At 39.8% G+C, this 14,127-nt stretch overlaps 1 protein-coding gene across 1 annotated transcript; it reads right to left on the bottom strand.

Annotated features, from left to right (window-relative positions):
* Positions 1-165: 165 nt before the first annotated feature.
* Positions 166-13,477, bottom strand: LOC114583177 (vomeronasal type-2 receptor 26-like). Its single transcript, XM_077918163.1, has 6 exons — positions 13,332-13,477; positions 11,971-12,262; positions 10,835-11,692; positions 9,567-9,794; positions 8,807-8,933; positions 166-1,076 (listed from the first exon to the last, which is right to left on the bottom strand). The coding sequence occupies exons 1-6, from the start codon at positions 13,475-13,477 to the stop codon at positions 166-168; spliced, it is 2,562 nt and encodes an 853-aa protein (XP_077774289.1).
* Between the last annotated feature and the right edge of the window lie 650 nt (positions 13,478-14,127).

Raw genomic sequence — 14,127 nt, 5'->3', positions numbered from 1 at the left:
CTCTCTGGATTGCAAAGTAAAGCTCAATGAACAAACATTTGCATTCTTCAATACTTCCTTCCTATTAGATGCAAGTTTTTATTATTCAGTTTAGGCCTCAAGGTAAAGATGCAAAATGTTGCAAATGCACACATAATACACAGATTTAACAAAATGCACACATGACTAAACCCCTTCAGATTTTCTTCTGATTAACTGATCCTTGTTGTTCAGCTCAGGTCTCAGCACAATTATATAACATTTGGGGGAAAAGATGCAAACCAGCAAGCCAAGGCTGGAGGCTAAGATTGAAAAGATCTCCACGGCTACCATGTATTTTCCATTAGAACTCAGGTAAGTTGGAACAAAGGACAACCAAACACTGCAAAAGACCAACATGCTGAAAGTGATAAACTTGGCTTCGTTAAAACTGTCAGGCAGCTTCCTAGCAAAGAATGCTATAATTAAACTGACAATTGCCAGGAAGCCCATGTAGCTCAAGACACAGTAGAACATAATCACAGATCCTTCATTACACTCTAGTACAATTTCATCCATTATTGAATGTCTGTCAGCATCTGGGAATGGTGGAGATGTTGCTAGCCATAAAGTACAAATACTTGCTTGAATAAGGGAGCAGGAGAAAACAATAGAATTGGCCAAACTCTTCCCCAACCACTTTCTCATTTTGGATCCTGGTTTGGTGGCCATGAAAGCCAGAACTACTGTGGTGGTTTTCGCCAGAACACAAGATACAGCCACTGAGAAGATGATGCCAAAAGCAGCTTGTCGGATGAGACAGGTCACCTTATTAGGTTGTCCAATGAACAACAAAACACAAAGGAAGCAGAGCAGGAGGGAGATGAGGAGAGTATAAGTGAGCTCCCGGTTGTTTGCTTTGACAATTGGAGTATTATGGAGTTTCAAAAATATTACAAGCACTGAAGCTGCAATCAAAGAAAAGCAAAAAGCAAGAGAGGCTAAAGTAAGCCCCAAAGGTTCCTTGTAAGACAGAAAGCTTATATGCTTGGCAATGCATGAATTCTGGTTTCTGTTTGGATAATTTCCCTCTGTGCATTTATGGCAGTCATTCATATCTGAGAAAGAAAAGATATAGTCTTCATCTCAAAAAGTAAAAATATCAGAAAGCACAATGACATACAATGTTCTTCCCACTGTTCTTAAGTGTATATGAGCTAAATTCTTTCTGATAGAATTGAGATCAAGTTCATCTATAGCATGGGTGGGGAACCTCTGGCCCATGGTCATCTTGGCTCACCAGACTGCCATGTTTAGTTCACAGGACTTTCACTGTTAACCTCATGGCCATGGGTTCAAGCCCCACATTGTGTGAAAGATTCCTTCATTGCAGGAGGTTGGACTAGGTGATGCTCACGGTCCTGTCCAACTCCATGATTCTATGATCTATTATCTACCTGCCCTACATCTGAGATTAATCAGGTAAAGATGAGACTGGGTCAATGAGAATTTGTAAGCAGTGCTAATCAGTCCCGTGCAGAGCTGATAGTTTGGACTTTTCACTTCCGGTCGGTGCCAGCGCTTAATGGCGGTCCTCCCTCCGAGCTCCGGAGAAGGACTGCTCCGCAAGTTCGGGTCTTACCCGCTACGGCGAGCGGGGGACCCCTAAAATCCCAGGCGCTGAAGCCTGAGAGCAAGGAGACTCGGTGGGCACCTTTGCGCCCCCCGGTACTGTGAAAGAGCCTTTTTAAAGGCTCCGGAACGGCATCGGGAGTGAGCGCGGTGCTGAGAGTCGCTACCCAGCCTGCGGAGTGAAGCCGCGTCGCCATAAGCGGAGAGCGCCGATTCCTTCCTGAAAGAAAACCTGGACTGGATTCCCGTGAGTAAGAGCAGGAAAAAAGAAACGGGACCTTTAAAATTTTGAAAATTTGGCTGAAAACGGGAGGGCATAAAATAAGGAAGTCTGCCCCCCCCCCCCGGACTGCAGAAATTTAAAGCAACGAAAGACCTCGCTGCAGTTATAAGAAACTTAGTTGCGAACTGTCAACCCTGAGCTGTCAAAAGTATCTCTTCCCCCCTGATCGGCAGGAGAAGGGGGAAAAAAGACAGTCTTGTGAAGATACTCTTAATTCAAGGGAAACAAAGTTTTTCACTGCCCTGATCCCCTGGGGACGATCTGCCAGGAGTTAACACCGGGAAAATTGCTCTTTAAAATAGGTTTGAAGTGGATATAGACTATACCTTAAATGGTGAAAAAGTTTTAAGACTTTTAAGACTTGAATGAGACTTTGTTATAGATATTTGATTGCCTAAATCTAACTGGAGAAAAAGTTCTAAATAACTTTAATGGCGGACTTTAGATTCTTTACATCCGGCTTTCTGTTTCTTTGTTTCTCCCAACTTGGATACTATTAATTGCTCCCTCTTGAGGACTAAGAGGGAAAAAACTGCAAAGTAACTGACTAACAGTGGGATTTTCCATTGCAAGTTTTTCCTGTGAGAACGGCCTTGGGATATGAGTGGCACGGCAGAGGAGATAAGAACCAGATCTAAAGCTAAAGTGACACAAAAGAAAAGAGGCTCAATCTCTGGCAATACAGTGCCTGCACCGGAAAGTGTGACAGCAGCCTCAATGGAATCTATGACACAGGCACTGCTTAAAATAAATCAATCTCTAGAGGCCTTAACAAAGCAATCCACAGAAAACTCAAAGAAATTGACAGAACTCACAGCAAGATTGGACTTGAACACTACGTCAGTGGCAACTAATACAGAATCTATAAATAGACTGATTCAGGAATCTACAGAAACTAGGAAAATTGCAGAGAGTGCAAGATCTGTTGCAGGGGAGACACAGGAAAAACTTGCGCCGATAGAGAAAAAGGTGAATGAGCATGAAGCGGCCCTCTCCTTATTGGAACTACAACGGAAAGAACGGAATTTGAAATTAAGACAGGTTCCAGAGAATGAAGAGGACAATCTGACGGAATTTCTCACAGAGGCAATTTTGGAAAATTGGCAAGGAGATCTGGAGGAAGATGAAGTAGAGATAACAACTGCTTTCAGACTTGGTAGAAAGCAAAGCAAGAAGTCAAGGGATTGTCTGATTACCTTCAGAACCAAAGAGGAAAGAGACAAGATACTGAACCTCCACTATCAAAAAGCTTTGGTAATTGGAAACATTCAAGTTCAAATCTTTAAGGACATCCCTAAATACATCTTGGAAGTGAGGACTTTTTATAGAGACTTGGCCAATTTGCTGAGGAAGAACTTTATACTCTTCAGGTGGGAATTTCCACAGGGGTTGTCCTTTAACTACAAAGGGAAGAAAGTAAGAATAAGAACAGTGCAGGAAAAAGAACACTTTTTGGAGAGAAACCTAGAGGACCTACAGAAAGGTACGGTGGACCCGGCAAGAGAAGGACAAGGATCAACACCAGAAGGAGGAGGGCTAACGGACATTGCAAATCTATCATTTGGTCTACCACAACCGCCAACTGAAGAGGAAGAAAAGCTTGGAGCAGTCGGAGGGTCAAACATCTAACAAACAAAATGTCTCTGCAACTTCTTAGCTGGAACTGTAATGGTTTGAACCTCCCCAGAAAAAAACGACAAGTTTTCCACATTTTGAAAAGGGAACAACTGGATCTGTTATGTTTACAGGAAACCCATATAACCAGAGCACACAGGAAACTGTTGGTGAACAAAAGATTAGGACAAGAATTTATATCTTCTGATAAAGTAAAAAAGAGAGGAGTAGTGATTTATGCAAAAGAAAAATTGGACCCAAAAATGAAATTTAAGGATGAAGAAGGAAGATATTTGGCAATTGAAGTACAGATTCAGGGGAAAAAATATTTGATAATTGGAATATACGCACCAAATGATGGGAAGGCAGAATTTTTTAAGAAGTTGCATGAGACCTTACTGGACTACCTCGACTGCAAAATAATAATGATGGGGGACATGAACGGAGTGGTCTCCACAAACATGGATAAGGCACAAAGACAGACAATTTCTAAAGAAGGAAGACTACCAAAGACTTTCTTCGAGATGACGGAAAATATGGACTTGATTGACATCTGGAGAACAAGGAATCCTCTCGAGAGAGAGGGAACTTTTTTCTCGGAATCTAAAATGACATGGACAAGAATTGACCAAATCTGGGTATCTAGTGTGATGGCTACAAAGATTAAGAAAGTAGAAATCTGCCCAAAAACCTGCTCCGACCATAATGCTGTAAAGATGGAAATGAAAATGACAACAACTGGATCCTTTAGATGGAGAATGAATGACTCCCTATTTAGAGATGAACAATTTTGTAAAAAGGCCCTAAAGACATTGAAAGATTACTTTGAGATAAATTTGAGAACAGAAGTTGAAAAAAGAACAATTTGGGACGCGAGCAAAGCCGTGATGCGAGGCTTCCTGATACAACAGAATTCAATCAAGAGGAAAAAGCAAAATGAAAGGAAAGAAAGAATTTTAGAAAAAATGAAGGAAGGAGAAAAGAAACTGAGGTCAAAACCAAAGTCTCAAGAAATTTTGAGAGAAATAAAGTATTACCAGATGCAATACATGGAGCTGACAAATCAAGAGATAGAATGGAAAATCAAACAAATGAGACAAAGGACTTTCGAGTCAGCAGACAAATGTGGGAAGCTTCTTGCATGGCAATTGAAAAAGAGGCAAAAATTGAATACAGTCACTTGTTTGGAGATAGAGGGAAAGAATATTCATAAGCCAAATGAGATAAGTAATTGTTTCCAAAGTTTTTTTAGGAAATTATACACACAAGGGCCAGTGAACGAACAAGAAATAGATGAATTCCTTAAAAATCATGGACTACCTAAAATTTCAGAACAGGGCAAGTTGACTCTGAATGAGAAAATAACAGAACAAGAAATAGAGGAGGCCATTCAAAAAGCACAACTGGGAAAGTCTCCAGGACCAGATGGTTTGACGGCCAGATATTATAAAGCTTTGAAAGAATGTTTAGTGCAACCATTGAAAGAAGTCTGCAACGAAATACTGGAGGGGAAAAAGGCACCTGAAACGTGGAAAGAGGCTTTTATCTCACTTATACCAAAGACTGAGACTGAAAAGAATCAGGTTAAGAACTACCGCCCGATATCATTACTAAATGTGGATTACAAAATTTTTGCAGACATTTTAGCAAAAAGACTGAAGAAAGTTTTGATAGGTGAGATTCATAAGGATCAAGCTGGCTTTCTCCCGGGAAGACATATGTCTGACAATGTGAGGAACATAATAGACATTGTGGAACTGTTGGAAATGAACATTAATAGAAAAGCGGTTTTGATTTTTGTGGACGCGGAGAAAGCCTTTGACAACATTTGTTGGAGTTTTATGAAAAAGAATCTCCAAGGGATGGGGGTAGGCCAAGGTTTTGAAAATGGTATAGGTGCAATATACTCTGAGCAGAAGGCAAAGCTAATTGTGAATAATGTGGTAACGGAAGAGATAGCTATAGAGAAAGGAACACGACAGGGATGCCCTATTTCCCCTCTACTTTTCATACTGGTCCTGGAGGTTTTGTTAAATATGATTAGAAAGGACCAGTTGGTTAAAGGAATTCAGGTCGGAGTGAAAGAGTACAAACTAAGGGCATTTGCAGATGACCTAGTTTTGACTCTACAGCAGCCAAACACTAGTACAAAAATAGTTTTAGAACTGATTGAGATATTTGGTCAAGTCGCAGGATTTAAATTGAACAAACAAAAAACTAAAGTGTTGGAGAAAAATCTAACAAATGAAGAAAAAGAGACATTTCAGAATGAAACAGGTTTGGGGATAGCAAAAAAAGTGAAGTATTTGGGGGTGAATTTGACAGCGAAAAATGTGAACTTATTTAAAGACAATTATGATAAATGTTGGACAGAAATTAAGAAAGATTTAGACATATGGTCAAGGCTGAAACTTTCCTTGTTAGGTAGAATTGCTGTTATCAAAATGAATGTATTGCCTAGAATGTTATTTCTGTTTCAGACATTACAAATAATAGACAAGATGGATTGTTTCAAGAGGTGGCAGAAAGACATTTCGAAGTTTGTTTGGCAGGGCAAAAAGCCAAGAATAAAATTTAAGACGTTAACAGATGCAAAAGATAGAGGGGGTTTTGCCCTGCCGGACTTAAGACTTTACTATGAATCAGCAGCGTTTTGCTGGTTGAAAGACTGGCTGCTCCTCGAGAATACAGACATTTTGGATCTTGAAGGATTTGATAACAGATTTGGTTGGCATGCATATATATGGTATGACAAGGTAAAAGTGCACAAAGGTTTTAAGAACCATATGGTGAGGAAAGCTTTGTATAATGTTTGGATAAGGTATAAAGATTTGTTTGAAAGTAGAACCCCTAGGTGGCTGTCACCAATGGAGGCAAAAGAGGTGAAAAAATTGAATATGGGTTCTAATTGGCCTAAATATTTTGAAATCATAGAACAAGATGGTGAAAAAGTAAAATTGCAGAGTTTCGAGAAGCTGAAGTTTAAGGTGAGAGATTGGCTACATTACCGACAGATAAATGAAGTATTTAAACAGGACAGAAAGAAAGGCTTCCAAGTGGAGAAGTCAAAACTAGAGACAGAACTGTTAGAACCCAATACTAAAAATTTGTCAAGAATGTACAACTTGCTGTTGAAATGGAATACCCAAGATGAAATGGTCAAATCTAGTATGATTAAATGGGCACAGGATATGGGGCATGACATTGAGCTTGCTGACTGGGAGCAGTTATGGACCACTGGTGTTAAATTCACGGCATGTAATGCCTTAAGAGAAAACATTATGAAAATGATCTACAGGTGGTACATGACTCCGGCTAAGTTAGCAAAGATATATCATTTGCCCAATAACAAGTGTTGGAAATGTAATGAAACGGAGGGAACCTTCTATCACCTTTGGTGGACCTGCCCAAAGATTAAGGCTTTCTGGGAAATGATCTATAATGAAATTTAAAAAGTTCTGAAGAGAACCTTTATTAAAAAACCAGAAGCCTTTCTCTTGGGCATGGTGGGCCAAATGGTGCCAAAGAAGGATAGGACATTTTTTATGTATGCCACAACAGCAGCAAGAATCCTTCTAGCAAAGTATTGGAAGACGCAAGATTTACCCACGTTGGAAGAATGGCAGACGAAGGTGATTGACTATATGGGACTGGCAGAGATGACTGGCAGAATTCGAGACCGGGGGAAAGAGGCGGTGGATGAAGATTGGAACAAATTCAAAGTTTATCTTAAAAACTGTTGTAATTTGGAAAATTAGGGGCTCAGGGCAATAAGAGATAAAGAACTACAGTTGTATTAATAACTTATGGAAGTTAAATCTATGAAATATAAACAAGTTTATTACGAAAGGGTTGCTGAAAAATCTTGAAACAAGAATGCAGAAAAGGGGTGGTACGGGGAAGTCGATTTTGTGTTTGTTTATGTTTTTGCTTTGTTTCTTTTCTACTTGTGAAAAACTAATAAAAATTTATTTCAAAAAAAAAAAAAAAAAGATAGTTTGGACTTTCATGTGCTCTGCTTTGTAATGAGGATTAGCTAATAATCCATCCCGGAAAATTGGGTCATCTGAAAACATTGTGATAGCATTGACTGAGTGATGAATTCCCTCCTTCCCCACTTGTCAAACTTGTCACGTAAGGGAAGGGAAGGTAAAAGGTAAAGGGTAAAGGTAAGGACCACTGGACGATTAAGTCCAGTTGAACTTGACTATGGGGTGTGCCACTCATCTCCACTTTCAGGCCGAGGGAGCCGGCGTTTGTCTGCCAACAGCTATCTGGGTCATGTGGCCAGCATCACTAAACCACTTCTGGTGCAACAGAACACTGTGATGGAAGTCAGAGCACACAGAAATGCTGTTTACCTTCCCACCACAGCGGTACCTATTTATCTACTCACACTGGTATGCTTTTGAAATGGTACATTGGCAAGAGCTGGGATAGAGCAACAGGAGCACACCCCGTCATGTGGATTCGTACTGACGACATTACAATCAGCAAGCTCAAGAGGCTAAGTGGTTTAGACCACAGCACCACCCATGTCCTTATTGTCACATAAGGAGGTAGTTGAGAAAATAATCCAGCCCACTAGCCAAATCCAATGTAGGCTTTTTAATGGCCCAAACCAGCTTGTTGAATCAAGGGGAGACATGGCCAATGTATCTTTCTCTACAATTACCCTTCTAAACTACATGAACTTTCTAAAAGGTCTTCAAAATAGTCATGTGATGGGGTTCCATGTCTAGCTCTGGTGGCAGCAACCCGGTAGTGTTTTATTCGCTAAGCAAAATAGCCATGTGAATATTGCATTGTGTGGACCTGGAAACTTAGTGGTGGTGAATTAGATTTGTGTTTGATTTTCTACTCACATTTTGCATCCTCTCCAGTTCCATGTTAAGTGTATTGGCATGGAAATAATTTGACCTGCTACTTGCATTCCAGTCAGAGCTTGCAACAAATAACTCTTGGCCACCATCACTACCTGTACTTCTCCAGGCATTGATGAGTCCAAGAGCACCCTCAAGCGCCATACCTTGTTCATCAGAGGAGTGCATTCATGTGTGTAGAGACACAAGCTTTTTAAGGCTCAGGGAATCATACTATTTAACAGTTCTTTTATCTTCAAATGCAAATCCAAATGAAATGTAATACAATGGTCATATACCTGGTTGAGAACTGAATATTGAAATTGCAGGATTTATGAATATTTCATCCATTATTGCTTACTGGTGCTCTAGAAACTACCCAAGCTTCTAAGAATCTAATTGGAGAGAAGGCAGTCAGGTGCATCTCTGTGATAAGGTTCTGCATTCTATTTCTTACCCAGCTGGTCTGAAATCTTTCCCTCTGGACATGGGATGCAATCATAGCAGCAAAATGGCTCCCCTTCTTTCACTTTCTTGCTAGTACCAGGATGGCAGCTCTCAGTACATACAGAAAGAGGCTGGACCTAATGTTCCAAATATAAAAAGGGATAAAATAATCAGAAGGAAAATGAACTATGAATTATCAAGATGTGGGGGACCTGCCACATGTCATATAGCTGTCACGAAGGCTGCTATTATCTGGCTTCAACCCACCTAGCAGTGAAATGTTGAAATCCTGATTGCTCCTCATCTGGACAGGTGGGATAATGGGAGTAAAAGATACATCCAACTAGTTTCATTTTCAACTCTTTCCACTGTGAGGTGCAACAGGCACTTTGGCCTGTATTTGCTCTGAATGCCCTTGGTTATAGAAATATGGATCAGTATCACAAAAGGTGTGAAAGGTGTAGTTGTATAGTTGCTAAGAGTTCCCTGCTACACTGCAAACTATGCTGTTGGTATCAAGTCTCCAGATAAATTATGCACTGGCTGTAAATAAGGTCAGTGAAGAAACTGAAGCTGATAAAAGATGGGGACGTTGCAGTACTATAATGAGAATCCTTGGTAGTCGGGAGTTAGTATATTGCTGATGGGCTAATCTAAGCTCATTTCAATTATTTTAAACCAGTGGTATTCTGAACATCTATCGTTAGGGAAATCTTCCTTCAAAATTGAGTATGCAGTGTGCTTCTCAAGTCATTGACAATCAACCGTACCTGGTTAAAGCCCCTGTGCCATGTTATGATATCCTTGTTGATGGTGAACACTTGATCTGGAGGAGCCTGCGGATCCACCCTCCCAACTTTCAACTTACTAAAGGACTGGTTGGAGGAAAAAATCCAATTAATAATATCAAATCCAGCTGCTAATTCCCCATCCTGGTCAAAGGAGACAGTATCTCCAGCACTGTTGTTAAAAAATACACCTTTCAGAAAATGATGGAGCTGAAGTGAAGAGAAAAAGGTGAAGTTAGAAAATAAGTGCAGAATGAGGTATATTTGCCTTAGATTACTGAAAATTCCTTTCTTTTGCCATTCCCTTCCCTGCATTGCATATATTTTCATGTGTATTTTATGCTATGTCTTTTTTTAGTTGACTTGTGCTTTGAATGAACACTTTCAATAATTTATATTTGTAGTACTGTATGAATTTCAATGCATCTCCCCTTTTTTTGTAAATTACTACAAGATGACTTTGGATGTGTGGAGTGATTGATTGATTGATTGATTGATTGTGTGTTTACAGTACACACACACACACACACACAGAGAGAGAGAGAGAGAGAGAGAGAGAGAGAGAGAGAGAGAGAGAAGCTAAAAGTAAATTCAACTCATATTTGGTGGAGCCTGCAATGGTTTTTACTATATATTTTCTACAGTTTTAGATTACTTGTCCTCTAGATCAGTGTTCCCCAACCTTGGGCCTCCAGCTGTTTTTGGACTACAATTCCCATCATCCTTGACCACTGGTCTTGCTAGCGAGGGATGATGGGAGTTGTAGTCCAAAAACAGCTGGAGGCCCAAGGTTGGGGAACACTGCTCTAGATGAATACTTTTAGTATGTAAGATCTGCATGATTTCATTTATTTTTCTGCATTTTTACTTCATAAAGTGAATTGATATAGAAATACAATAAATTAAAATAAAACTAAACTCATTGTTATGGGGGGGAACTGTTTTATGCACACATGGGATAACACATGAATAAAAAAATAATGTTGTACACAAGGGGTCTTAAAACTTCATAGGCAAAACACACACAACACCCAGTATATTTTGGTTCCATGAACTATTTGCCATATTAGGACTTTTAGGAATCACAGATTCGTAGAGCTGAAAGAGACCATGAGGGTCATGTAGTCCAATCCCTTGCAATGCAGAGATCTTTTTGTCTAACATGGGGTTTGAACCCATACATACTGAATTTGGGAAGATGGCTAGGCAATTTAAATCCTGCTCTTACAACCAAAGATATGACACTTTACCTGCCACAAGTGTTGATTCTGATGTTTCTGTCCTTTGTCCACCATTGCACCATGTTTGACTCTAGATGAGGACATAGCATGCAAAGCGTGAGACAATGCATAGACAGCATTGTAGATGCTATAGCTGTGGCCAGTCATAATCATTTCAAAAAAGGTCCCAGGAAGACTCTCCAGCTTCTCCTCACCTGTACAAATATCTCCATTCACCTCTCTTGCATCTGCAGTTAGGAAAACACACCCAAAAGTCTGTTGCCAGAAGTCCTTGATAAAACCATCTCCTGTTGTGCTGGATGGGTTTCTTCTGGCAACAAATTGTTGAAATATTGGCAAATCATTGGAGTGAATTGTAAATGAGAGAGATCCATGGATTATTTCTGTATCCCATGTCCTCTGGTAGACCATTGAAGTGAGGTCCGCCTGGGCTGTTATTATCCACACTATGCCTTTGGGTTTATTTCTTATATTTTCTTGCTCTGACAAATATGGAAACCACCTCAAAAGTGCAATGGTGTAAGATTCGCCATAAAGCACTACTACGTTGGCATTACTATCAATGATGGCATCGTGTATTTTTGCCCCCCTTTTCATCATATCATTAATTTTTGTGACAAACGAAAATGTTTGACTCCTTTGTATGAAGGCAAAACAGATGCCACTCTTGGCAAAAAGTGGCAATACAGTTTGCAAAAATCTATCTCCATTCTCATCATTGAAAGTAAGGAGTCCAATCCACATCCACCTAAACTGCAGGAGCATAGACAGAATTCCCTCATACTGAAGCATTTCCTTGGGCGCCATCTGATAGAAGGGAAGGCCAGGAGTTTTGTCATTCATCACTGGAGCCGAACCATATATGAGCTATAGATAAATAGGTGCAAATGGGGGAATAGATGCAATGACAATGCCATTAACATGTATTACTTTTCAGTGTTCATTTTCACATATTTTGTCAACAATCTTTACAATAGCCCTATAAGTGGAAGTACAAGTTTTCCAATGCAATAGACCTGTTGCTAAGGTCGAAAATGCATAAATTAACACCCATGTATATATTCCAAATTCACCCGTATCATTCTCTCTCCAAATCAACAAATCAGAAAAATATGACATATGGACAATATACAAATACATCCTACCTGTGGAATCTTGTAAATGTCCACAATGTTTGCAACATGAAGTGAGGTTAAGGGGTCTAGCCCTCCAATGATTCCAAACAAGTTATTCTGAACATCACACTTGTAGCTGGGAACAAATCTTCTCAGGGTGTATATTAGGAGAATTGTGGTATGATATGTCCATTTAGCAGTGAAATAGCTATCATAGATATGAAAACCCAAAGTGATATTGGGTAAGAGGTGAGGGTTTTCATTAATTTCCTTTACTGCAAATGCCAATGCCAGGATATGTTGATAATTCTTAGGAATGACACTAGAATTAAAGATGCATTTTTAATAATAAGGAAATGCCAGGCCTTGTAAAATCTTTGCAGTGGTCTTCTACATCTACTTCATTGTTCTTTATTATGGTATTTAGATGCAATCCTTCTTTATAGCAAATCCATATCCTAAGGTAGTATATGTAATAAAGGAAAAGCCCAAATAATATCTGTGTTTTTCAGAACATAGTGTTTCAGAACATGGTGTTATGAGCAGAGCCATAGCTAGGTAATCTTACGCCCTTAGCAGAACCATCCAGATTGAGCCCCATAGCGACGTACAAATTAGCTCTTCTTTCCACTTCTCCAAACCCCCCCACACACATTCAATTCACCCTCTATTTAAAACCATTTTTATGAGGCAATATTCAATATTTATATTTATGGACATATTTTAGCCGATTTTGCACCCCTCCATCACCTGCACCCCTGGCGGGGGCCCACCTCACCACCCCCTAGCTACAACCCTGGTTATGAGCTATGGGGGTTGGCTGAATTCCGGAACACCCCTCCTTCTAATTCCTGGACCCCACTTATTCCTGGATCAAGTCATTTTTAACATACAAGCCAGGCCAGTTTCCTGACAAGAGAATTTCCTGGGAGAAGGATGATTAGGAAGGAAAAAAGAAGGTGATGTCCATTAAGAAAGTCATCAAGACAGCACAGGTTCTGTGCCAGTCGACAAAGAGGTGGAGACCCTCTCTCCGTTCAGAGTTAGTTTAGAAGAGAACACTATCTTTAAATATATTTTGCACCATCCAAAGTTATGATACATCAACTTTTCTTACCATTTCCCCTGTACAATCTCAATTTCTATTTCTATTGTTAACTCTTCACTCTCCTAATACTCCTGCATGCACTTTAGCACAACGTTGTCAGGGAAGAGGTTAAAACCCATACTATTGTCTTCTTTGAATTTAATTCTTTTATTTCTTTTGTAAATCCCAACGTCTTGTTACACTTCACTATTCTCTTAGCACCCTTCAGTACACAAAGCAAAAAGAAGAAAAGCAATACAGGTTCATAGGAAGTTGTTTTATTAAGAAAAAGTAAAATTCTTACGCAAGCTCTTCAAACAAAGGTGGTGGGGGTTCTTGGTTAAAAGTTATTGCACCAGAGATAATGAAAGCCTGGGAAGCAATGGCTCCGATGATGAAGTCTCCTCTCTGATGATACTCATGAAGTGGAGGGTGTGGATCAGCAAGCATGCAGTTATTGATATGAGACTTACATACCATGTGTGGAAGCAATAACAAAAGCAAGGCAATTAATAACACCATCCTGGTAGATCTGTTGCCTCTGGCATCAGATACTCCTCTTTTATCCATCTCTAAAGGCCCAGGACTAAAATATAAAGTATCTGAAATCAGACTGATACAGCTTTGTCTAATTTTACCCCCTTAGACCCAGTTCTGATTTCTGGAGGGGGTTTTTATACCATTCTTCATAGGCTGTATTATTAGCTTTGCTAAAGGCCACTGCTATTGTACTGGGGTATTGGAAAACAGTAGAGTTAATTACTATCCTTTTCACAATCAAAGGAAAAATAACCACCAATTTAAAGTTGAACATTCCCTCTGGAGTTGCAGAAGTAAACCGATTTGACACATTCAAAAAGCCGCTTTTTCTTTCACTCAATTAGATACCAAGGGACACCTGGGTTGGGAGTGACACATAGTAGGGAAATCACACAAGAGTAACTATAATTTTCTCCAGAGCCAGAAAGGAACATAAGAAGATTGTACTGGGTCAGGCTAATGGCTCAATTAGTCCAATATCCTGTTTTCACACTTGTTAACCAGATGCTCATGGGAAGTTTGTAAGCAGGACCTGAGGATAACATGTCCTCTCCCCATGT

Source organism: Podarcis muralis, chromosome 13 (assembly GCF_964188315.1).
Source record: "Podarcis muralis chromosome 13, rPodMur119.hap1.1, whole genome shotgun sequence".
In the NCBI taxonomy this organism is placed as follows: domain Eukaryota; kingdom Metazoa; phylum Chordata; class Lepidosauria; order Squamata; family Lacertidae; genus Podarcis; species Podarcis muralis.
Note: the sequence above shows the minus strand (reverse complement) of the source record. Positions and strands in the feature narration are given on the sequence as shown.

What these genes read in the sequence shown, in the direction of transcription:
- LOC114583177 (XM_077918163.1), bottom strand. Translation starts at nt 13,477, where the DNA reads ATGCTTGCTGATCCACACCCTCCACTTCATGAGTATCATCAGAGAGGA. An exon ending in CCTTTGTTTGAAGAGCTTGC is followed by an intron (nt 12,263 to 13,331) that starts GTAAGAATTTTA and finishes CTTTAATTCTAG; the next exon opens with TGTCATTCCTAAGAATTATC. An exon ending in GGCACAGGGGCTTTAACCAG is followed by an intron (nt 8,934 to 9,566) that starts GTACGGTTGATT and finishes TTGGAACATTAG; the next exon opens with GTCCAGCCTCTTTCTGTATG.